General features: G+C 37.7%; 1 protein-coding gene across 5 annotated transcripts in view; it reads left to right on the plus strand.

The window, feature by feature from the left end:
- The window catches only part of MTA3 (metastasis associated 1 family member 3), a 166672-nt gene that overhangs the window by 104395 nt on the left and 35419 nt on the right, over nt 1-26858 (plus strand). For all 5 annotated transcript variants that reach the window (XM_084901524.1, XM_084901521.1, XM_084901522.1 and 2 more), the window contains exons 7-11: nt 1349-1451; nt 3486-3585; nt 14528-14716; nt 24593-24667; nt 26424-26482. In XM_084901524.1, coding sequence (XP_084757650.1) covers nt 1349-1451; nt 3486-3585; nt 14528-14716; nt 24593-24667; nt 26424-26482 — 526 coding nt within the window. The remainder of the gene's footprint in view (nt 1-1348; nt 1452-3485; nt 3586-14527; nt 14717-24592; nt 24668-26423; nt 26483-26858) is intronic.

A 26858-nucleotide genomic window follows, 5' to 3' on the forward strand; every position in this document is an offset into this window, starting at 1 on the left:
ACTTAAGAGACTACAGGTAGAATGGCTGATTCTGTCCTCTTTCTCTGTGTGAGCTATTGAAGCTTGCTTGCCCCTATACCAGGACTGAACACATTAGAAGCCCGTAGCCCGAGATTGTCAGGGATGTTTAGCTTCATAGTATGTCAGTCAGTGCAAGGCACTGCCTGATTTTGTAGATGGAGTGATTCAAAAGCAAAGCAAAGCCGAAACCAGTCCCTAGCTGATAGGAAACCCATAGCTGTAAATCAAAACTTCAGTCAACTCCCAAATCTGTTACCCTTTACTACCCTTCGTCCTCACATTGAGTCCTGCCTGATGGTTGTATCTCCTTGTGAGCTATTTCTAAAAGCTTCCTGCATCATCTCAGTCTTCTTTCTGTTAATGCCAGCACCATCCCTGTAGTTTTTTGTGTTTTTTTTTTAGGCTTGAAATCTACCCTCTCCTCCAGTCTGTCCCTGACATCCCTAAATCTCTCTTTGCTGTCTGTTATCATTGTCAATACCACGTCGTTCTGTCTTCATCGGGTGTGTCCATAGAGCAAATCACATGCCATTGTTAAATGTGAGATGAGAAGTTTGATTCTGGTCTTGTCACCCCCCTACTAAACAGTCAAGGGATTCTCATTACCTCCTTTTTCAGAAAATCGCTGAGGCATCTTCAATAACATGTTCATAGTCCACTTTCTTAGCTATCTCCCCGGATTCCCCTTAGTGTACTCCTGACGAAACAAACTACTTTTCTATCACATTTGGAAGCCCCCTGACTTTGCTCATGTTCCTTTCTGAGTCTTATGTCCTATGAACTCCTTTACCTTTTAGTTCTTAGCAGAAATGCCACCTCCTGCTTGACCTCACTCCCTGACCAGCCCGAAATGATTTCTCTAATCTTTGGAGCTTTACAGCCATATCTGTATGTCTCTTATGACATCTAGGGTTGTGGGGTTTTTTTTTTGTTTTTGTTTTTTTTTCATTTGTAGCATAGTTATTTATGTGTAAGTTTTATCATAGTTTAAGCATCTTTCTGCAGTAGTGCTTTTTGTTTTTATATCCTTTAGCATGAGGCTAAAGGATATAAATACATGCCATTAACATGTATTTCAGGAAATACATGTTAATGACAAATGAAAATACCATATGGTGTGGTTGCATTTTTATCAGTGTTCACTTTACAAAGTGTTCTACATTTGCTGTCTGAAAGAATCCACAAAAAAAAAACAAAAAACACACACACAAAAAAATGAACGTTTACCGTACATTTTTAGTGCTGTGGTTATCGCAGTCATTAGTCATATGTGACAGTATATGTGCCTTATGGGTAATAAGACTCCATTTTCTTTGCTCTCGGACAGGAGAATCAGATGAGAGGGAACAGTCAAAATTGGAAGTTAAAGTTTGGGACCCAAATAGCCCACTTACAGATCGACAGATTGACCAGTTTTTAGTTGTAGCACGGTGAGTATGACACTATTGAGTAAAAATATCTTTTCTCTCTATAAAAGAATTGATACATATCATCTTTTCTTTGTATTCTGATTTTTTCTTTGGTTGTATTTTTTTCTAATTATGTAAGAAAGCCTAATATATATCACACCACTTCCTAAATAAAATGGTTTATTATAATTAGTTACTATTTTAAAAATGAAATAGATTTATTAAATTTTATAGATTAAAAAAATAAACACACCTTGTAAAAATGTAAGCACTGCACAAAAGTATAAAGAGGAAATTCAACTCCTGAAATCCCATGTCTTTAATTTAAAGCAGTGATTATTCGTGTGTCAAGAATGACGCGTGCCTCACATTCCTCTTACCTGCTCCCATGCGTGGGGAAGGCCTTCTGCTCAGCGCCTGGCTCTCCTTTGAGAGCTCTAAGCCTGACTGCCAAACTGGCTTCCTTCCTCTCTACCTGACCTCTTTGCCTTTTTTCTTGATAAAATGAATGGGATAGGAATTTATTTTTATTTTTTTTACTTATGAAAGTGAATAATGTTTGCCTGGGTGGTATGACTCGGTAGTTGCGTGCCAATCCATGAATCAAGAGGTCCCTGGTTAAATTCCTCCTGCAAAGCAGAAGGGAAATGAGTGATCATAGCATTGTAATAGAAAAATTGGAAAAAACCTAAAAGTACATCAGCAAGCAGTAATACTTAAAATGGAATATTACTTTACAACAATTAAAATGAATGAATTAGAGCTATATGTAACAGAGAGAGAAATCTCAAAAATAATGTTGAGCCTGGCCAGAGCGTCATCCAGTGTACCAAAAGGTTGCCAGTTCGATTCCTGGTCAGGACATATACCTGGGTTGTAGGTTTGATCCCTTTTGGGGAGGGTAGCGAGGGCAACCAATTAATGCTTTTCTCTCACATCAGTGTCTCCCTCTATCTCTCCCTCATCCTGTCGGTGGGAGTATGAGTTGGTATAGCTGCTTTGGTAAACTGCTATCATCTAACCAGAAGGCCCATATAGATGGCATAAAGATCACTATCCAAACTGGAAACAAATACCCAACATCAGTAGAGTGGCGTGAGGTGGGGGAGCATCATGCAGAGGATGCGCCATAGCAAGGAGAGTGAATGAACACAGCTACAGCTAGCAGCATGTGTGAACCCACAAACATAACTTGGAACAAAAAAAGGTGGACACAAAGAGAGTACATAATAATACTTAGTTCTATTTAAGTTCCCAAATGAGTAAATTGAACCTGCCGTGTAGTGTTAGAATCCAGGACCATGGTTCTTTTGGAGGAAGAGGGAGGGGGGGGAGTAGTGTAGGGTGCTGTCATCTTCAGTTGATTGACCATGGATATCGGTAACGTGGATGCATTCACTTTGCCATAACTTCATAGCTGTACCATGTGTACTTTTTTTGTTCACGTGTTATATTTTAATTACAACATTTTAAAACCTTTTTCTCAGCTAACATGTTTAAAAGAGAGATAGACAAGGAGCAAGTCATTGTCGTTTCATGCTTTATTTTTTAAAGTTAGGGTTCATTACATGTGGGAAGTCTTTCTAAATCCTATGATAATCCGTATGGTAATTCTTTAAAATGAAAATATATATTGAGGCCTCATAAGAAGAGGTTGACTATATTTCAAGGAAAAATGTTACTGGGATTTCACAATTTGGGCTAAAAAAGGGGGTCAGAAATTGCTTTGCAGTAATAGTTGAATTCTAGCTAATTTACTTCTCGTTTTTTAGCACATTTGAATGCCAAATTGTTTACTCTGTGGCGTTTCAAAATAGATCTTTCCCTCCGTTATGCCTCACAACCTACTTCTTCTTAATTTAATGATAATGACTCATATATGGTAAATTGGCTTGTCAATTCTTAAATTTTATAGAAAACGCTATTTTTATTTGGTACTTGATTTTCAAACATCCAAAAACTTGATTTTTCATTCACTACCAAAATGTGTCTCGTTAAATATAAAAAAATTAACAGTGTCTTGATTTTCTCTCTTTGTTTTTGTGGTTTATTTAGTGCTGTTGGGACATTCGCTCGAGCCCTTGATTGCAGCAGTTCTGTACGGCAGCCGAGTTTGCATATGAGCGCAGCTGCAGCTTCTCGAGACATCACCCTGGTAAGCTGCTTTTTGAAATCTTAGGGTTCTTTTTTCTGCTACTTGTTTAATTTTAAAGCCAAAATAGCAGTGTGGCCGAAACCGGTTTGACTCAATGGATAGAGCGTCGGCTTGGGGACTGAAGGGACCCGGGTTCGATTCCGGTCAAGGGCATGTACCTTGGTTGTGGGCATGTCCCCAGTAGGGGGTGTGCAAGAGGCAGCTGATCGATGACTCTCTCTCATCGATGTTTCTAACTCTCTATCTCTCTCCCTTCCTCTCTGTACAAAATCAATAAAATATATTTAAAAATAAATAAATAAATAAAAATAAAAAAACAAAATAGCAGTGTGGTAGACATAAGAGCATATCTTGGCTATTGTGTTCCTTCTAGGCAGGTACTTTCAGATCCTCCAGTGTTTTCATCTCTTTTGTTTTCTTTAGTATTTAGCAGTCTGGAGGTCACTTTTCTATTACATCTAATATCCTAAATTATTTATTACTGTAATTGTTATTTATTTATTTAATTATTTTTAGCAGAAGTATACTCAGAGGCTCAAGAAATTCTGTTTTGGTCCGTTTATACAGCTGGTTTCAGAGATAGGATTTGGATTTATTTCTTGATTCCTACTGAGGAGTTCTCACTACCAGATTAGTCTTATGTTTCATTCTCGCTAAAATGGCTTGGATTGAAATATTATTATTGTTATCTACCTTGGATTAGGGAGCACCGAAGAAGATCTACAACATTTAAATGCCTTCTTGGTTTCCTGCTCTACCTACTCTAAATTCAGCTTTACTTGGACTCTTTCTATATGTTGTTCTTGTGTTGAAATTATGTTTTTTGGTGCCATGAAATGGACATCTTTGAGAAGTTTCAAAAGATGCATTGGTCTGCTTCTTTAATACCGTTTGCCCAGCAGTGTCAGGCCTTCCACTTTGATGTTAAAATATAAGATCCTGAGGGATTTCTAGAAAAATGAATGGGGCTGGTTAAAAATTGATTATTAATATGTTGATGACATGAGTTTTGCTGATTGTTTTCCAAAAAGAACATGTGAAAGGCTAAGTTGTTTTGTGCTTTTAAATGAAAATTGATTTATCACTCAGCTGAATTTGGAAAGTCAAGTTCTTTCTTTTCTTTCAGTGTTTGCAGGCAGGTAAGAGATGAGCTAGTACCTTTCTCCATCAGGTGACCAGACCATGCTCCTGAAGACCTCCCAGTGCAGAGAGGGCAGGTTGGGGAACTGCAAGAACCTGGGTGGCCTGTCAGGTGGTTTTCTTGTGGCTTTTCCTGTGAGGACTGCAACTGAGCTCTCAGCTCTCCTAACCTGACACATCCATTTATCCAAGGCAACCAATGTATGCCACTTGTCAAATCGCCAGTAATTTTTTAGGAGCAGGTACTTAATCTATAAGCAGATTGCAAGGTCTAACTTCCTCATAGCTAGACTGTGAATTTCAAACACTGCTAGTCTAAGGCATATAATAATATAATTATTAGAGTGTTGAAGCCATGGAGGCTTCATAGATTTCACCTACGTTTCATTAAAAAGTAAAGTGAAAAATAAAGAAAAGAAAGGAAAGTGTACTTTGTACAATATGCAAAGGAAAAAACCATCAGTTTACAACAATAACTACATTGACCTTTCCTCTGCCCCTTTGAGGAAACAGAATTCCTTAGAACAAAGTAAACCTTAAGGTGGGTAGTAAGTAGTAGTTGGTGGATGCCCTAGCCTGTTACTTCCTGTTTGTTGTCTGCACCCACGTGGCTGCAGGGCGGAGTGCCATGGACATTGTTAGGGAGGTATGGCGGGCGCAAAGCCTCAGTCTCAGAGAATAGGCGATTGTGTAGGTACTGGGTTTCTCTTTTGCCTGGACTCTGAAGACTAAACAATTTGGAAGGTAGGATCCTAGAAAAAGAATTTTTTAAGTTGTTTGAGGCTTTAGAAATCGTCTAGGTTAGACTGTGTTAGAGATAATGGTGAGGTAACATATAAAGATTCATATTTAATTAGTGACAGAATCAGGACTAGAATTTTAGGTCTCCCAGTGCTAAGTCTGATTCTGGGAAAGGTCAGGATGTGTTGATTTAGTAGGGAGGAAATTTTATCCTGAAACCTCTCTAATTCCAATATTATGTGTGATCTTTTAAAAATGCAACTTTGGTTTTGCTGTCTCCCATCTTATATCCTTTCAGTGGCTTTTGATTGCATTTAGGGTAAAAAAACAAAAACAACCACCAGTCAACAAGACGAGGGGATTTTCGTCTGGCCTCGTTCTCCAGTCCCTCGCCCACACTTTCCTCTGTGTCCTTCCGGCTCTAGCCAGGCTGTATCCTTGCTTTGGTTCCATGGTTTGCCTCCCTTTGCATGTCCCGTTCTCTTTACCTGAATACTCTCATAGCCCCACCTAGGTAACTCTCAGTCTTGTTTCAAATCTTATCTAATCCATCAGTCTGGGGCAGGCTTCTTTGTGATGTGCTCATGCAGAGACCAGCTATGTTCCTCCATGTTAGTGTTTATGCTAAAACACTCATTTTTGTATTATCTGCTTAATGTCTGTTTTCTCCTTCCCATTCCCCACATGTCACCTTGTAATATTCATTAATGTATGACTATCTGTTTTTCCTCATTGTTGAATCCCTAGCAACAAACATTTTCCCTGGCATATATTAGTACACTGGTGTTCAGTAAATATTTGAGAATGAATAACTTAATTTCTATTTCTGGGACAGATTTTTAAAAAATAGGTCATTGGAGCCGAAACCGGTTTGGCTCAGTAGATAGAGCATCGGCCTGCAGACTGAAGGGTCCTGGGTTCGATTCCAGTCAAGGGCATGTACCTTGGTTGCGGGCACATCCCCAGTAGGGGTTGTGCAAGAGGCAGCTGATCGATGATTCTCTCTCATTGATGCTTCTAACTCTCTATCCCTCTCTCTTCCTTTCTGTAAAAAATCAATCATATATATATATATATATATATATATATATATATATAAAAAAATAGGTCATTGGAGTATATTATTTCTATTCCATTATTGTAATCTTTTACTGAGTGCATCTCATCACTAAGATGATATAGATTTGAATTCTAATATTGTATCATCAGAATCAGAACTATACAGATAATCTGAAGACCAGGAGTCATACAGAGATTTAAGTACAAACTTGATTTAAAATTATAGTAAAATATATACAACATACCAGTAAAATTTATCATTTAACCATTTGTAAATATACTGGGCTCTGGAATTAAGTAGCCACATTGATGTACAACCAGCCATCAGCACCAACCATCTACAGAACTTTTCATCAGCTGAAACTCTGTACACATTAAATAGTAACTCCCCATTGCCTGTTCCCTAGCCCTTGGCAACCATAATTTTACTTCCTGTCTCTGAATTTGGCTATTGTAGATACCTCATATAAGTGGGACCATACGCTATTTGCCCTTTCATGACTTGCTTATTTCACTTAGCTAATGTCATTTAGTTAAGTTTCATCCATTTTGTAGTACCTTGTATCAGCATTTCTTTCCTTTTTAAGGCTAAATAATAATATTGCATTGTGTGTGTGCATCGCATTTTGTTTATCCATTCACCCATCAACAAAAACTTGGATTGCTTATACCTTTGGCTATTGTGAATAATGGTCTGACTTATGCAAATGGATACAGTTTTATGATTCTATGGTTTTCCTCCCCTGGAACTGTAGCTTATGATCCATATAGTCTTTATGCAAGTGACTTAACCTCCCTGTGTCTGTTTCATCATTTGCAATGGAAATAATAATACAACCTACCCACCCTGCGTCAGAGATTATGTCTGACAAGAAGAGGTATTATAGCCAGACCTCTGTAAGTTGCTAGTCAGTGTGTCCAAACTTATAGAACTTGATGGAACTGTAGTAGCTCTCCAGAACATGCCTTAGGCTGATTTTCCTGGGCCTGGGTTTCCTGAGGGGCATAGAATTCTCTGACATTGGCTGTCCAGGCTGGATGGAAGATATCTGATTTATAGCTGTGTCACAAATCTTTTTGAGCTTCCATCAACATTCCAGAAGAAATTAGAACCAACAGTTTATACTCTTCACTTAAGGTAGTGTTCACAAGCACTGGGCTTTTATGCCTCTTGAAAGCCCATTTCAGGCCCCGTCCTCACTGGGAGAGAAAGCAGGCGATGTCTCAGTGTCCTGAACAAGACCTTTGGCATCCTTTCTCCAGCCTCCAGAAGGGTCTGTCTCTGAGTTACTATGCAGCATCAGCTTGAGGATTAAATGAGATAATGCTTGTAAATAATTTAGAACAGTGTCTGGTACCATGTAAGAGCTCAATAAATATTAGTTATTATTTTGAGATGATGATGATGACGACGACGACAATGATGCATTTCCCCCACAATCTTTGTTGAGTCTCCTTTACTTCTGATTTTGTAGCATTATAAGGGACTTTGTGATGCCATTTTTACTGTCATTGTAGTACATTATCATATTTGAATATGGTCATTAGGCCATGATTAACCACACTTTTTATGATTGTTACAAGAATATCACTCTATAATTTCTCCTTACAACAAGGTATAATTTTTATAGTAAAAACTTCCCATCAAGAAAAACTTAGAAAAAAGAGGAAGTTGATTTAACAAATAATAATTTTAGTCATCAGCTATTAACCTTTATAAAAATGGTAGCCATCAATCTTGTGCATGATTCTCTTTATTTGTGAGTCCTATTCAAATCATATTTTTCACTTAGGACCTTGAGGATACTGGAGATTTGAAGAGAGCTTGAAAATCACAGTCATCACATTATTTAAAGAAACTGTACTCAACAGAATATATAAATCTTTTGGTTAACATTTTAGGCATTAACTTACTAGTACACCAGAAATCTAGTCTTCAATATGAATACAAAATTGATAAAATGAGAATTCATATAATTTTTTAAAAGTCATTTTGCTTATGAGTACCATCTCAGAAGCAAAGCTGTATAATTAGAACTAATGGACTATCATTGCAGTAAAAATATGCAACTTGAAATTCTTCTTCTAAATACTTCATTAAGGCAGTAATATTCTATATTATGCACACTTCTTTTTTTCTGATTATCACTAAAATGATACTAAATGAGCTTAGAAATACTGCAAATTGTCCTCAGAGAATTGTTTGTGTGTGTTAAGGTATATTTATCCACCTTTTTCTTTCAAATTTAAACTTAAATTATTTTTTCTTTTTGGTATATGTAGCCTTTCACTCTACTTTTTCTCCTGTGAATTTAAGAAGCATCAGAAAAATCACTGTAGATCTGAGCTGTGGAGAAATATAATGAAAATTGTTTTAAGTTTTTTGCCTAGGCTTAGTGGCTAAGAGATGTGGATTTATAAGTATGAGTAAATGAAGGTGTGGGTTTATAGTTTTTAAAACTTAAATCTTTGTATTTTGAGATAACATAAAAGTAGTACTGAGATTTCCTATATTTCCTTCACCCAGCTCGCGCGCGCGCGCGCGCTCTCTCTGTCTTTCTGTCTCTCTCTCTCTCTCTCTCTCTCTCTCTCTCTCTCTCTCTCTCTCTCTCACACACACACACACACACACACACACACACACACACACAGGATTTGTGCATTGCTGGGGGTCATGGCCGGGTTCGATTACCCGTCAGTGCACATGCCAAGGTTGTGGGCTCAACCCCCAGTGTATGACATGCAAGATGTAGCAGATCAGTTATTCTCTCTCATCACTGATGTTTCTGTCTCTCTCTCCCTTCCCCCTCCTCTCTGAAATCAATAAAATAAACAAACAAATAAATAAATGTTAATAAATTTGAAATTTAGGAAAAATCTTCTAGACTGACATATCTGACCAAACTGATCTTAAGTTGGATAAAATCTTATTTTAATTACAACCACAACCAAAATTGAGGAACATTCAATAATAATAATAATAATAACAACAACAACAACAGTTATAATGGCCTGTACTTTTCAAAATGTCATGATTATGAAAGACAGAAAGAACAAGGAACTGTTCCTTCAGAATTGAAGCAAATTGAAGAGATATGACTACTAAGTGCAATAAATGATTCTCAAGTAGACCTTAAACCAGAAAAAAAAATTTTTTTCTTTTGTTTTAAAGGACATTTCTGAGACAACTAGCAAACCAGACTAAAGCCTTTAGATTACATAATGGTACTATAGCAATATTCATTTCCTGAATCTGACTATTGTACTGTGGTTATAGTATTTATAATCTTAAATATTGATTAAGTAGACTAATAAAATTAGTGGGTTAAAAATTGGTCTTAAAAGTCTGGAATAAGCACACCAGAGTAAACCCAGAGAAATATAAAACAAAGAAAATAGTAAAGAACAAAAATAAATAGACACACAATACAGAAAATCAAAATCCACTGGTTGACTATTCTGTGTATCAGTTAGCCGTCATCAAAATAATGTTACATGATACAGATTGGGTTCCTGGGAAACAGACCTTGAAATGGAGATTTGCGTGCTGGAAATTTATTAGGGAGGACCCTTGGGTAAGTACTTGGAGGACTGAATAGAGGGATAAGGTGGACTCTATGGTGCAATGTGAAGGAAGGCCTCAGCTGACTCCATAGGTTGCTCTGAAGAGTTGTCCCAAGTCACTGTGGAGGTCTAGGCTTTGACATTCCAGAATCACTGGTTGCAGGCTGTCCTAAGAAGAGAGCATGGCCTTGGGTGATGAATCTTTCTTAAATTGAGATCATTTCAAAGAGGACCAACAGCTGAGGACTATCTGTTCACAGCACTTCTAGCACTGGCTAAGGAAGTTCTTTATTTTCAAAGGGAAAAACACAGTATCCATTAAACTGCCCAGAATTTCAGTGGCTTACAACAACAAGCATTGATTTTTTGGTACACTCTTTGTCTAGGATTCGGCTGAACTAGACTGGGCTGATATAGGCGCCAAGCTACAGGTTGTGACCAGATCTCCTTCATGGGTCTTCTTCTGTTGACCAAAGTCAGTAGCACAAGAGGGCCAGTCCAAATGTAAAAACACATTCAGGGCTCAGTTGAGTCACATGTCTAAGCATCCTGTTGGCCAGTCAAGTCACATGTCCAGGTCCAACTTCAATGGAGTAGAAGAATACCCTCAATGGAGGTCCAGGGGAAGAAGCGAATATTTGCTAAAGAATAACCCAGTCTACCATAGTGTGATTCTGCTTAACGAACAAAAGATGAGAATTTCACTGCCAGGATTTAATTGTCAGTCCTTCTCTTAAAATATTTCTATTTGTCATCTCCATCTGTTATGAATGAGATGAAATGTGACAACACCTTCAGTGCTATTAGGCAAAGAAAACAGCTTGTTCTTATGATCTTTAAAATTTATATTTGAATGGATCTTGTATGTTATTTGTATAGCTATTGAAAAGATGGCAACTTCGTATTTATCTGGAGGGAAGACTCAGTTTTTTTTATGTTTAGTTTTTAAGTTCTCTTATTTTAAACTAAGCTATTTATAAAGTGTATTAAGTATCGTATATTTTAGGTACACAGCTTATACATTTTTACGTATATATACATGTAACCACCAGGTGTAGATTAAAAAAAACACCATCCTGAATCCCCAAAATTCTCACGCCCCTCTCCTATCAGTGTCCCCAACTTCCCTTCTGAAGTAATAACTGTCACACTTACCTCACTATCAGTTAATTGTTACTTTTCTCGAGGTCCATATAAATGGAATCAGCCAGTATGTTCTCTAGTATGTATGTCTAGCTTTTTGTTATCTTACTGATAAACCATAGTCATTGATTATATGTCAAACTCCTATGTCTTTTTTTTAGCTTACTTCTGTGAATCTTTACTACTGGGCTTTGTCTCTCCTATTATAGAAAGTGTCTTTCATGTTTTACGAATACATTTTCAGTGTAAGATTAGGCAATAAAAGTCCATTTAAAAAAATGCTATGCTGGAGGAGGTCAATGGGAAAAAAGGGGGACACTTATAATACTTTCAACAATAAAGATAAATTTTAAAAAAGAAACTGTTATCTGTGCCAGAAAGATAGAGTTAATAATAGGAACTCCAAGCAAATAATATGATCTGCTTTCCTTTGTGAAATTAGTTATCGATTTCAATAGAATTGTTCCCTAGGAATTCCACAGTGCATGTGCCTGATGGGAATGTGCATATTTATTTTGTACATATACTGATTATTATTGCACTCTCTTCTAAGCTGTGGAATAAATGTGGGCTTTGGAGGTTTCATAGCTCCTGGTGAGCTTTGAATGGGTGAGTTTGTCCCATTCTTTCCATTTGAGTTGTGGCACAATAAAGGAGCTAGTCTTCCAAAAGCAAATGCTAACTTCACAGTTTAGTAACACAAACACTCTGTTATCATTGAGATTTTGGTCATAACTACTTAGAAAGGTTGAGAAAGTACTTTGGTTCTTTGGAGTCTTATTAGGTAATAGCTCATTATCAGTTTTAAAAGTGACTATAAGAAGAGCATTTTCATTCATCTAATGTGAGCAAAAGACAGAAAATCCATTTATGCTTTGAGTGGTTGGTATAATATCAGTTGAGAAAAACTCATTTAATTCTGTCATTTCTGGTTTCATGGCACTCGTTAATTATAAAAATTACTTCTACCTCCCAAGGAATCTCAGCAACATAATTAATTTGTATAATTATTGATTTTGAGTACCATTTAATCTTTTTTAGTTTTGTTATTCATTATAAATACTAGAGGCCCGGTGCACAAAATTCATGCACTTGGGGTGGGAGGGAGGGTCCTTCAGCTCAGCTTGTGCCCTCTCACAGTCTGGGAGCCATAAATGATTATTTTAAAAACTCCTATATAATAAAAGGCTAATATGCAAATCGAAGAGAAAAGGAGAGAGAGAGAGAGAAACATCAATGATGAGAGAGAGTCAGCATTGGCTGCTTCCTGCACTTCCCCGTCTGGGGATTGAGCCTGAAATCCAGGCATGTGCCCTGAAGGGGAATTGAACCATGGCCTCTTGGTTCATGGGTCGACACTCAGCCACTGGCCGGGCTATCTTTCTTTTTCTTTTTTTGCAGTTGTGAATGGGATTGTTTTTAAAGTTCTCTTTCTGATTATTCTTTATCTATATAATCTATATAATAAAGAGATAATATGCAAATAGTCCGTTACTGCGTCACAGTAATGACTGTTCAACAGGCTGCACGTGCAGTAGGTGTACTTGCATGAAGCTCGCTTCCCTGCCCCTGGGCATGGGCTGGGGAAGTGAGGCTGCGTCCCCTGCCTGGCGCCAGAGTCCTCTTTTTCTCCCAGGTGCAAGCACCCAACAAACCCCCCATGACTCCATGCCCTGCCCAAGAGCACTCTGCCCGGGGACGCCACTAACTCCCCACCCCTGAAGTGGGGGTGGGGGGGACAGAGCGAGGGGCAGCACCCACATGGCAGGAAGCTGGTTCTAGGGTCATGGTCAGCAGACACCAACCAGGGGGGTGTGAGCATCAGGGGTGACCCTCGAGAGATTGTGGACCCAACATAAAGGAAGGGCCCCGGGCACGACAGGGAGTGGATGTCGAGTTAAGGACAAGCCACCTGGTAAACAACGTGGGAATCCCATGGCCTCAGACACACAGGGCGGCCCCACGATGCCGGGGATGCCAGTCGATCCTCCCAGCGCACAACCTCAAAGTCTCCTCCGGCCGTGCAGGCCTGGCCCTGTTACCGTGGGGGGGGGGGGAAAAAACCACCATGTTTTTCAAATCTTAAAAGTTCTGAAGTTTTGGAACCTAGTTTATTCTCTCCTCTTAGGAGGAAAATGTTACACCCAAGGTACTTTTGCAAAAAGCCAGTTATATCATTGTAAACTATATTTTCTCCTTTCAAATTATTCTTCAAATCACTCTTCCTTGAAATATATATATCTCTTAAAAATCTCAACCAAGTTAACTCTTAACATGGATAAGTATTTTGTTTGTTTGTTTTATATAGATGTGTAATTTTGTTTTGTCTTACTATCATTCATTCTCAGTTCCATTTATTTCTTTCTATTTCTCCTTTCTTAGTCCATCATTTTCTTAATCCAGTCTGAGAAATTTTTTTCTCACTCTCAGACATATGATTTCTCCCCCCCCCCCCGATATATTTTTTTTTAATTGATTTCAGAGAGAGATAGAAACATCAATGATGAAAGAGAATCATTGATCATCTGCCTCCTGCACATCACACACTGGGGACAGAACCTGCATGCCGGGCATGTGCCCTGACTGCAAATCAAACCGTGAACTCCTGGTTCATACATAGATGCTCAACCACTGAGCCATGCTGGCTGAGCAGCATGATCTATTTTTTAGGATCTTCTTCAGGAAGGCTGTGCCAGCCTTCTATAGTAGCTGAAGTGACTTTGGCATTTTTAACAGAAAGGATGATAAAACATACAGGATTTTCAATTTAATGCCTGGAGGTCCTGGATATCCATAGTTAGGTTGCTATATCAATTGAATTTATTAAAAAAAAAAATAAAAAGGTACAAATCAACATTTTCTTAAAGCAGTAAATGATGTTTTATTTTTAAAAAAATATATTTTGTTGATTTTGTACAGAGAGGAAGGGAGAGAGATAGAGAGTTAGAAACATCGATGAGAGAGAGTCATCGATCAGCTGCCTCTTGCACACCCCCCACTGGGGATATGCCCGCAACCAAGGTACATGCCCTTGACCGGAATCGAACCCAGGACCCTTCAGTCCCCAAGCCGACACTCTATCCATTGAGCCAAACCAGTCTCGGCAGTAAATGATATTTTAAATAATTGTTTAGTAATCTGTTGTTCAATTTTTTCTTAATTTTGTGAGAAAATACTACCTCAGTATATGGTTGTTAATTAAGTACATTATGTACTTTAGTATCTGTTCTTAAATAATCTAGGAGGTTTGCATTTATGCCTGATCTTTTCTCTCCATTTTGTTTGTTTTCTTTAGTTTCATGCTATGGATACATTATATAGACACAGCTATGACTTAAGCAGTGCAATAAGTGTGTTAGTGCCACTTGGAGGACCTGTTCTGTGCAGAGATGAAATGGAAGAATGGTCAGCCTCGGAAGCTACTTTGTTTGAAGAGGCACTGGAAAAATATGGCAAAGACTTCAATGATATACGTCAAGACTTTGTAAGTAGAAAATTGTGAATGATATAAAATGTTGAGGTTGGGGATATTTTATTTGTTTTAGAAATCTGTGACTCAGTAATTTTTATCTGCTCAACATAGAATGAAGGCCAGTATTATAAAGGGAGAAATTGACATTTATTCTGGGAAGTAATTGTGAATAAGACCCAGGAGTCCTTGCTGTAAACCTTGGCAGTATGAATTCATCCTCTTCACCTTTCTGAGGTCTAAGTTTAAAATATGGACTGATTGTCTAACCATTTGCAGTAAATATATCTAAGTCCTGCCTCTGAAGCTTGTTGCCCTCCTTTAGACCTTCAGTGTTTTTCTAGTTGTCTGTTGAGCCTAAAATTTTGGAGTGGACCTTTAATGTGGAAACAACCTATAAAGCAGAGTAGGATAATTTGCTTGATAGGCTTTCTATCTTTGACTCCTTTTAACGATATGCAGTATCTAATTTGCCCTTTAAATATTAGATAGTCATTTTCCCTATTATGTAGTTCCTTTTGTCTTTGTGGAATTGCTTTAATTAAGTTTATAGTCTCTTCGAAATGGAGAAATTTCCATTTGAGAAGTCTATAAATAGATTTCTATGGCAGCCATTCTTTATAAAAATTATGAAAATAGAATCTTTATAGACTATGAAGTATTTAATGCGAGTTAATATCCTGCCTTTTATGTTGTTGAATTTTTGTTTGAATTATTCCTTAAGAAAAATTATTACTATCAATATGGATACATTAAATTCCAAACATGATAATTAAAGCTGTTAATGTCACTAACATCTGTTTTTTTGGCAAAACTTCATTCATAGCCAGATTGTTATATGTCATGATTTCAATTTATAGGAGGTGCAGGTGAGGATTTAAAATGCATAGGTGGCATTTAGCTTCAGATGGTCAGTATAATGCACCAGTGTGAGGTTATTTATTTATTTATTTTTAAAAATATATTTTATTGATTTTTACAGAGAGGAAGAGAGAGGGATAATTTCTAATGATCTGTCTTTTAGTTCACATATTCTTTTTTTCCTGCTTGATCAAGTCTATTGTTGATGTTCTGCATTGTATTTTTCACGTAATTAATTGTATTTTTCAGTTTTAGAATTTGTTAGGTTCCTTTTCACTTATTCTGTCTCTTTGTTGAACTCATTTTATTTGTATATTGTTTTACTGATTTTATTGCATTGTCTATCTGTACTTTCTTAAAACTTATTGAACTTCCTTAAAACAATATTTTTTTAAAATTCTCTTTCAGGCAAATAGTAGATATCCAGTTCTTTGGAGTCAGTAACTAGAAAGTTATTGTGTTTCGTTGGTGTCATCTTTCCTTAATTTTTCATGTTCCTCATGGGCTTGTGTTGATGTCTGTGGATTTGCCAGAGCAGTCATCTCTTCCGTAGTTTGCAGACTGTTTTTGGTGGGGAAAGGCCTTCACCAGCAGGAGGTGCAAGGGCACTGGCTGATTGGGGCCTGATGTTTCCAGCCCCCACGTAGGTCAGGTGGTGTGGACACATTCAGCTCCATCAGCTGAAGTCAATGTTGCTAAGGATTGCAGGGGTCCTCAGGGTCTCTGCTGTGGTGGTGAGAACTATCACAGTCTTCAGTGACAACGGCTGCTGGGGAACCTCCTGATCTCTTTTCTCTCAGGGACTATGTCATAGCCGTGGGATCCCTCCTGGCAATGGGTCTGGCTTCGGAGGGACGTTTGGTGGTATTGGTGTGAGGCATGGACACAGTTGGATCCGTCACGGAGCCAGGAGTGGAGCGTCTGTGCTCTCTGAGTGGCAGCATAGTGTGGGTGCTGGCCAGTTTCCATGTCTCTGGTACCTGAGATGTGTGTACATGTGGAACAGCTATGGAGCCGAGGTCTGAAGTACAGGTACATGTGGAGCAGCCAGGACTTTGGGGCCCAGGGTATGCACAGAGTTGGAGGTAGGGGTTGGCATTCCTGTGACAGGAATGGGGGCACAGCAATGTCTTCTGGGAGTGACCCAGCAGCATCTCCTCGCGGCAGCAATGGCTGTTGGTTACCTCAGTGTCAAAAGGTGCTAGCTTCCTGCAGAGCAGGCTGCTGTGGTCCATGCCAGCACGCACTGCGGAGTCCTGTGTTGGGAAAGCTGCAGGAATTCTGTCCTGGGCTCTCTGTAGGGCAGGTTGTCTGGGATCTCAGTGGCACACACCTCCTGGCTTATATTGATAGCCTCCACCCTTCTTCTTTGTACTGAGACATCCATTTTAAGATGTCTTAGCTAAGCCATCTCCACAGTGATCCTTTCTGTGTGGTAATTCATTAATTGCTCCACTGAGATGCTGTAGGTTCTTGAGTTTTGTGCCCTCTCAGAGCTGTTTTTGTTTGTTGGTAGCTATCATTTACTATTAGTTTTTCTTGGAAAGGGGTGGGGTTAGGGGGTGGGAGGCAGACCAAGACTGGTAGTTCCTATTCCTCTATCTTGCTTCCATCCACTTTAAGTTGTCTAGTTTATTGTCATAAGGCTGTTCAGTAGTCTTATTACCCCTTTAAGGTCTTATATGGACATACGAGCTAATGTGTCCTCTCACACTCCTGATGCTGCTGATGTAGCTCTTCTCTCTTTTCCCCTCATCAGTCTGGCTTTAAGGCTTTCTTAATTTTATTGATCTTTGCAAAGAACCAGCTTTTGGTTTGATTGACTTTCTGTTTCATTAATTTCTGTTTTTATGTTTATTATTTCCTTCCTTCAGCTTGCTTTGAACTAATGTGCTTTGTCTTTTCCTAGTGTCATTTTAAGGTTGAATGTTAAATCATTTATTTGAAACATTTCTTGTAATGCAGTCATTTATTGGTAGCATATGTTTAGCTAGTAATGATTTATTTCAGCCTTGCCTGAAAAACATTTTACTGTTGCCTTTAAAAAGATATTTTATTCATTCTAGGATTCATTTATTTTCTTTCACAATATTCTAAAGATGTTTATTTGGCTTATGGAGTTTCTAATGAGAAAGTTCCTCTTTATGTAAATGTTTCTTTTTCTTTGTGTTCAAGATTTTTCTTTACTCTTTGGTTTTCAGTAGTGTTACTACTACGTTTTGCCTGGGTGTGTTTTTCTTTGTAATTATTCTACCTGTAGTTCACTTAGTTTCCTAGAACTGAGATTTTTCTGTTTGTGTGTTAGTTTGCATAATTTGTATTGATTTATCTTCTAGTACACTAATGCTTTTCTTGGCTATATCCAGCAAACTGATTAACTTGTTAAAGGAATTCTTCAAACATGATAGCATGTTTTTCCTCACATGTATACTTCATTCTTTTTTATGCTTTCTCTCTGTGTTTGAATTCGCCACCTGTTTGTGTTGTCCACCTTTTCAACTGGATCCTTTGTTATAATTATCACAGTTTAACAGGTTAAGTGCCAAGCCTGTTTTGTCTTCCTTTCCGATTTCACCGATATGCTGGCTGCACCAGTGACAAACCGGTCCTGATGGAAAGTATAGTGTCAGTTACTGATGACTGACATGGTGCTTAACGTGTTAATATCTGATACTTCCAATATTTGGGTCACATTGGAGTCTATATCTGTTGCCTGATTTATTTCTTGAAAATGGGACATTTATTTTCATGCTGTTTTTTAATGTCTTCTATCTTAGAGTGGATATGGAACATCCTGTGTAAACAATATAGGCTGAGTTAAGCAGTATTTGTATTCTGAAATGAGCATGCCTCTTCTAGGTCATTATTGTAGGGGATTGAGTCTGCTGGTTAATAGTGGGCCAGGTTTGGGTTTTCCTGTTGTTGTTTTTTTTAGAAAGTGGGAAGAAGGGAGGGAAGAAAGGAGGAAGGAAGGGAGGGAGGAAGAAACATCAATACCTACCCAGGAGAGAGAGAGAGACATCTAACGGTTGCCTCCCACATGCACCCCAAACCACAACCTCCTGGTTCTCAGGTCGACGCTCAACCACTGAACCACACTGTCTGGGCTTATGTTTTGTTTTTCCCATATATTTTTTTCTGTTATTAAATTCTGGTTTAATTCTGTTCTGATCAGAAAACATATTGGGTAAAAACCAAATTTTACATTTTTATGACTTGATTGCTTCTGACCCAGTGTATGTATGGCCTGTTACGGTGAATGTTCTGGAAAGAATAGATATTTTGCTGTTAGGTGGAATGTTCTGTAAATGCTACTTAGATCAATTTTATTGATAGTGTTGTTCAAGTCTTCTGAAGCCTTACTGATTTTCTGTCTACTTGTTCTATTACTTATTAGAGAGCTATTACTTATTGAGAGAGTAGCATTAAAAGTCTCTAGCTATAATTGTGGAATTTCTATTATTCCTTTCAATTGTAATTAGGCTTGTGCTTTAATTATGTTGAAACTCTGTTATTAGGTACATGCACCTTTAGGATTGTTATGTTCTCATGGTGGAATTGACCGTTTTATCTTTTAAATCATGCTTCTCTATTCATGGCGAAGTCTACTTTATTTTCTATTAATATAATTACTCAAACTTTATTTTTTTTTTTTACATGATATATCTTGTTTTCATCCTTTTATTTTTACCTTATTTATGTCTAAATGGGCTCTTTGTGGACAGAATACAGTTGTATTTTTTTTAAAAAAGTAATATGACAAGCTTTGCCCTGTAGTTGTAGTGTTTAAAACTAATATAATTGTCAGTTTAAATCCATCATCTGAGCACTAATTTTCCATTTGTCCCATTGTTTTTTCTCCTTTCCTACCTATTGATCAACTTTTTATGATTCCCTTTAATCTCTACTAGTAGCTTACTAATTAAACTTTTGTTTTATTTGTTTAGTGGTTTACAGTATGCATCTTTAATGTACCACAGTCTGCCTTTCAACCAAATACCACTTTAGATTACATAGATTATAAGAATTATGTAACAATGCACTTCTAGTTCCTCCTTCACATTACTGTGCTTTTGTTGCTGTACACTCTATGATCACTATTTTTTGCTTTAGATAATCAGTGATCTTTTAAAGAGATTTAAAAAATACTTTTTCCTAACTATAAATATATAAAATATATTTGCTTATATTTATTTGTTATTTATTTATTACTTTTTACCATTCCTGTCTCTGTTCATTGCTTTATGTAGATTCAAAATTTTATCAGCAGCAGCGGGGGCTTTCTCGGGCTTCCTGCTCAGGCCCAGTTCTGTCTGAACACCCGATGGAGACCTGTGGCAAGTGTGTGTGGGCTCCCCTTGTGTCTAGAGCTTTCTTCTGTTTAACAGTTGTTGTAGCCCACAGTTCACCTTTGGTAAATTTTTTGTGTTCTTCTTACCTTAATTTTTATTGGTCACCTGTTTCTTTTATGCTCTGCCAAAGTGAAGATTGTTCATGAATCCTGTGTCTCCTCAGAATGATTTTGGAATTCAGTTGATTGACTTGTAACCTTAGCTTTTAGATAGACTCACAAATCATTAGGGTTTTTGTAGAGTATGTTTTCCCCCCCTAATTTTTAGGGCAGGAATGACATTCTCTTGTGGATTTCTACATCCTAAACGGAAACAGAACCTGAAATACGTAAAGTAACCTATAAAGGTCAAAGTTCAAAATAGTCAGGTCTTTCTCTCTTCATGCAATCAAGTCAGTTTAACAAAAATATTTCCTAGCTGTTTCAGATAACAAAAACACAGTAGCTATTATGAATAGAATGGGATATAAATTTGGAAATTTGTTGCTAAAATCATTTGAGAGGGTTGGAGAAGTAGGCCCCAGGCTAGGTATACACTTATGTACAAATACGGTACACCTGATTGGGAGAAATAAATCACAAGGGAGTCTTGGAAATAGAGTTTGGATTTCTGATCTTCACATTAGAGGAAAGTGAAACTGCAAGGAAGTTGGAAAGGATACTGAACAAACTGTAATTGGAAGCGACAGAATCCATTTGAGTGAGCTAGTTTAAGGAGAAAGACATGTATTACAGGGTGTTAGAAGGCTTACAGAACCTCTAGGAGTTTCCAGGGATCCAAGTTTAGATGCTTCACAGCCAGGACTTGTGAAGCCAAGCGCACCCCACAATGGCAGTATCCTAACAGGAACCCCACTACAAAGACTGCTGCCCCTGCCACCAGTCTTGCTCAATTTCTGCTCCGCTTTGGTTCTGTCAATAAATGCCACATCTCCAAGATCTTTTCTCCAAGTACTTCACTTCTTACCAATTTTTGTATTAGAGTGCTTTTGATTATGGGTGAGGGAAACTCATCTTCACCTAGTTTAGAATAAATGTATGCACTACATTAGAGTTCTTAGTTGCTAAGTACAGAATTCACTATATCTAATATCAGCAGAAAGGAGAGTTCTCGTAGAACCTTCAGTGGACAATAGAACCAGGCTTGGATGCTGTACTTTTCAGGAACATTGGAAACACCTATGCCCTTTGTTGCTTGGCATCTATGATTTCAAGCTTTAATGACAGAAAGGTCAACAGAGATGGCCCAGAACCGTGGTCAGCAAACTGCGGCTCACGAGCCACATGCGGCTCTTTGGCCCCTTGAGTGTGGCTCTTCCACAAAATACCACGGCCTGGGCGAGTCTATTTTGAAGAAATGGCACTAGAAGAAGTTTAAAAGTAAAAAATCTGGCTCTCAAAAGAAATTTCAATCATTGTATTGTTGCTATTTGGCTCTGTTGACTAATGAGTTTGCCGACCACTGGCCCAGAACAACATGATATCTCAATCATTGTTCTTGCCAAACTATCCAGTCTCCCTGCATGCAGCCTCATTTTGATGTTGCTCACTTCTATATCTAAATGTCATTCAGGTTTGTCAGCGTGGCTAACATAGCCCATTATTCTGCACCTTTGTTCAAGGGTATCTGGGGAAAATGCAGGTTAGGATTTCAAGGAAGACCTGGAAGTGGTTTGGAAGTGCATGTATAGTATCTGCTGCCTTCGACTACTTATCATCCATACCTGCTTTCTGTATCTGCTTCCTTCCATATATCAACTTTTAAACAGTGGTAATTATTCCTGAATCATTGGAAAATGTGGCACCATTTCTTCAAATGGGGAGGCACAAATTTACTATTATAGCATCTCTGGTTGATGTTTAGTCTTCCTCTGGTTTTAGTCACAACCAGCTTGTAGCTTCTACATTAAAGTATAATGGTAAAATAATCAACAATAGACCTCATAAAAAATAGAAAGGAAATTGGGGTGCAGAAGGAAAATAATTATACCAAGCAAGGAAGGATATATGAATGGCTTCTTTAGTCTTCTTTTTCTCTGTTTCTGAAATTCATTCTGAAGCCTTCATTGGCATTCAAAATCGACTTCCCTCACTCTTCTTTTCCCCTCAGTACTTTCAATAATCACAGTTCTTAATCTGGTAGGGTGACCCAAACTTCATTTTTGAGGGTTCTGGGCCCTCGTTAGAAGCAGTATTTTGTGGGAATAAGTCTTTCATAAGTCTGTGAACGGTTTGTTAGCTAATGCATTATCGGCAAAAAAGGCAAGTCATATTTAGAATAAAAGTCTGTTCAATGAGAACAGATGGCTGCTGGTCTATGATGCTGAGAGTGTAGTGTAACTGACACGTTACCAGGAATGGGAGGCCCAGGGAACTCTGTTCCTTGCAAATTGGACACCTGGAGTAATTGGATCGGATTTGGTGAGAGGACATCCTGTGTAGCACCCATGTGTGATCTCTGTCTCCTTGCCTCTGTGTCCACTTGTTTATATATCCTTTGAGTACTGGTGTGGTTAGGAAAAGAATCTGGTTGATCACCATAGAGGAGATAAACTTATCCACCTGATATTAATGAGAATTTTTCTGCAAAGAAGACCTTATGAGTAAGCATGAGGATGCAAATATCCTCACACTCAGGCCCATCCTGGGTGACTGTTCCAAAAACCTCTTTTCTAAGCCTTATTGTTACCAATATTCTAATCTGATTTCTTTCAAATCCCTGATCATTGTAACAAGTAAATAACCACTGCCCACAAATGAGTATGGATTAGTGATTCTGGCCATTTCTCCTTCAACTCAAAGTAGAAAGCCAGATTAAGTTTACTCTACTATTCCACCCTCCAAAAGGACCTGCCTTCTTTACTGTGCTTCAGAGCCGCTCCTGCTTGGGGCTGAAACGCAGGAGTAGGCTAGTTCTGCTTGTTGCCAGTATGTCGAGCAAAGCCACTTGCCACAGTCAGATTTCTTTCCTCTTAAATTGACATGTCGTAGGGAACTCCCATGAAGCCATAAACAATACTGCATTAGGAGTAGACACACTAGGGCATGTTTTCATGTGTCCACAACCTCCTTTTCCTCTCGATAAGGGAGTAGTGGTGCTGAACATGCCTGGTTAGGACTTCACGGCTTACCATTAGGCAAAGTCTGGTTACCTGGTCCCTTGGTTTCCAGGTATGTCAGGGAGTTATTTTTCAAAAGAATAATAATTAGCAGATGAAGAGTTTTTTAGCTTGCTTAAAACCTTAGGGGACTCTGCCAATAACTGCCATGCGGTCTCACCCTATGAGGTCATGTCATAAGCTCCTTAAACCATCCCTCAGACCCTTTCAATTCCATGGATTGCTTGTTGGATTGGAGAAAACTGCTTTAGTTGTAATGCAAATGCCAATAACCGAGCAGATTTGGTCCTGCAAGGAGACCATATTTGTAATTACTGTTGTAATTGCCACCCAATTAAACATAAAATAACTTCCTTTCCCTAAACTCCATCTGCCTGCATTTCAGATCAGATAGGTGAGTTAAATGTCCGGTAATAGGAGTGGCAGAGATGCGACTCAAGCTGCAGTGTAGTCTGGGAAGTGCTATATTTTTCTCTCTGACTAAATAGTTTTTTTATTTTTCAATTACAGTTGGAATGCAATATTATATTGGTTTCAGGTATACAACCCAGTAATTAGACATTATATAACTCACTGAGTTTAGGAAGTGCTGTTTTAATTCTCTCACCCGATAGTGCATTAGGGATGGCTAGATGGAGTCAGAGGGAATGCTGAGTCACCTATCTGTAAAGGCTGCTGCCACAGCTAAAAGTTGGGAATGTTATCAGTCATTTTGTTTGAAATTTGATCTGCCCTGATTTGCATCTTGAATGACTAATAAATCTTCCTTTACAGAAGGACATACTGAATATATTCTCTGGTTGTGGGTCTCAGGTGTGGGAGCTCATGTGACCATTTCTGAATAATGAAAACTATCAAAGATAAGCTTTCTGTTTTCCTAGTATGAACCACACTTGGCTATGTTTTTCTTCTGAGATTTGTTTTAATTTTATTTTACAACAACAAGTCAAAATAGAGCAGCTTTTTTTTTTTTTAATTGATTTTTTACAGAGAGGAAGAGAGAGGGATAGAGTCAGAAACATCGATGAGAGAGAGACACGGATCAGCTGCCTCTTGCACACCCCCTACTGGGGATGTGCCCACAACCAAGGTACATGCCCTTGACCGGAATCGAACCCGGGACCCTTCAGTCCACAGGCCGACGCTCTATCCACTGAGCCAAACCGGTCTGGGCTAGAGCAGCTTTTTAAAGGATGGGAAGTATGTCAGAGACCACACGCCACCCCATGGTAGTGGCATCTTTGGAAGTTTAAGTAACTCCGGCTAGATCTATTTCAATATCATTTCTAAAATTTGTATTCCTGGGCAAATCATAAAATAATATCAGTCATAAAGTTTATAATATTTAGCAAAACGGGAAATAGAAAGGGAATGTGTTATATTAGTCTTAACTGTATATAACTTGTTTGGGATACCCTTGGCTAAGAATTAATTTCAGTTTTCATAAACTAGATGAATCTTCTATGTGGATATTTGACTCATTATTTTAAAGTAGAGGTTTTAAAGGAAAGCAGTTGCTATAGTAGCTTGTTTTCATTATCATGTTAAATATATTTTCAGCTCCCTTGGAAATCATTGACTAGCATCATTGAATATTATTACATGTGGAAAACTACTGACAGATATGTTCAGCAGGTAATTTTTTTTTATATCACTACCAATATGATTACATTAAAGTGAACTTCCTGTTTATATTTTAATATTTCTTAGCAATGTACTTAATTTAAAATTTGTCTTGTTTGCTTTACCTTTTCTAGACTATTTTAAACTGCATGATTTCATATCCTTAAGATACTATTTTAAGATTTTAGTCTTAATATTTTTTTTTTTACTTCAGAATTTATTATGATAGCTATTTTGGAAGGACAACAGGGAAGGTACCACTAGAGAGGCAGTGTTTTCCTTGCAGGTGCCTGGTGCCTCATCTCTTTGTGAGTATACTTGAAGGGAATGGCCTAAGATATGATGTTAGCACACACCTTTTGAGCAACTTGTTTTTACATATTGAAAGTTTAGACCAATGCCATTTGTGTGGATATATCTCCTAAATCTTTTATCTTCACTGGAAAATTAGTCTTACTAGTTTGATGCCCTGGTGTACTGTATATAAATTTTTATCCAAAATTATTTCTGAAAGCAGGGAATGATTTGTTTCTGACTCCTTCCCACATGTCCCAAATTGAGGTAACTCTCTCAGTTACTTATTTTGAGCACTATTTCCTGGGAAAAGGCACATTTTCCCAAAGTGACCCCAGTCAGTACTTGTTTTTATATGCTTCTAGTCTCATGACAGAACTGGTAAGGAAAATATATTTAACATAGACATTATTTTTCCTAAGTATGTGATTGCACAGTGGCAAGTGTTGGATGCTATAAAAATACTTTTTAAGAATCAGTTTAAAAATTGCCAGAGTGAGTTGTTGAGATCATGAATAAGGAATAGCCAGACACCCATGGCTTATTGAAACATTTCCAGAATCAACATTATGTTTAATTTAAAAAGTGCTTATTTGAAACAATTTAGTAGGTAGAAATGAAGACCAGGTGTCTGAACTGTTTCTCAAAGCAGAAAGAGTCCCCAAAGATGGTGGAGATGATGGCATCAAGGATGGTTGAAAATATTTGGATAAAATTCTTTTCGGAAATTTCAACTCCGTCCCTGAAAGTTTTAAGTTGTCCCCCTCAATGTTTTTGTTTACTTCTCATTGAGAAAATGAGGAGAAATAATTTGGTTTATCTTATTTTTTATATCTACCCTATATTATTTTCCTTCCCTATTTACATTCATGTTGTGTTGATCAGTTTCTGGATTTGACTACATAATCTTTTTCCCATTCCTTTTCCTGCATTTGGCTCCTAATTGGTTCCTAAAATCTGATGTGAGTTCAGCCAAGCTATAAAGTATACTGCATACCTCCCAACATTTGAGGGTAAATGCTTATTTAATTGTACTTAGAATAGTTACTATCTCTTTCTTTTGCATGGACTTTGAAAACTAATCACCTCTGAATATTTTTCTAAAAGTAAAGATGATGTGTGTGTGTTTTTTTTTTCTCCCAGAAAACCAAAAAGAAGAAATACAGTAGAAAATAAATTTGAAAAGTAAAAACAGTTACTTACAAGTCCTGTTTATTCACTCATGTGAGGGACGGAGTTGTTCATTGCTTTACTTTTAAAATCTATGTCTAAAACGTTATTAATACTTACAGTTCTGTTTCTCAGAATCTAGTGACTTTTCTTAGAAATTACTGCAGCTTATATGCATATTTTAAAATGGCAACTTTTGAATTATGCTTTAAATTCATATTCTTGTGAAATTTTTTTAAAACAACGAAGTGGTAATAGTTGCTAAGCATTGCATGTAAAATATCTTATCTATCTTTTGAATTAGAAACGTCTAAAAGCAGCAGAAGCAGAGAGTAAACTGAAACAAGTGTATATCCCAACTTAGTAAGTAATGGAAATCTTCTAAAATAATTGTCATGGTATTAATTCTATCAAAACAAAATGTGTCATTTTGGTCAGTTCCAGTCAAATTTGAATTTCATTGTGCATCTTATTTTCTCCCACCACAAAGCATGAGGCTTGCTTCCCGTTATATCACTATCATAATATTTTTAGAGAGAAAAATGGCTGGTAGGAAAAATGCCACGTAGACAATGAAAGGACTAGAGAAGGACTGTCCCTAAATTGTACTTCTGTCACCACTGCGGGGAAAGTGTCAGGAAAGTAACCTATGAAACTATTGTTGGAAGCAAATGTGCTTCAGAAAGCTACCAGCTCATGAAACTTGTATGTGGTAGAATGGAATTTTTTTTTTTTTTTT

The sequence above is a fragment of the Pipistrellus hanaki genome (assembly GCF_964339955.1).
Source record: "Pipistrellus hanaki genome assembly, chromosome: 12".
In the NCBI taxonomy this organism is placed as follows: domain Eukaryota; kingdom Metazoa; phylum Chordata; class Mammalia; order Chiroptera; family Vespertilionidae; genus Pipistrellus; species Pipistrellus hanaki.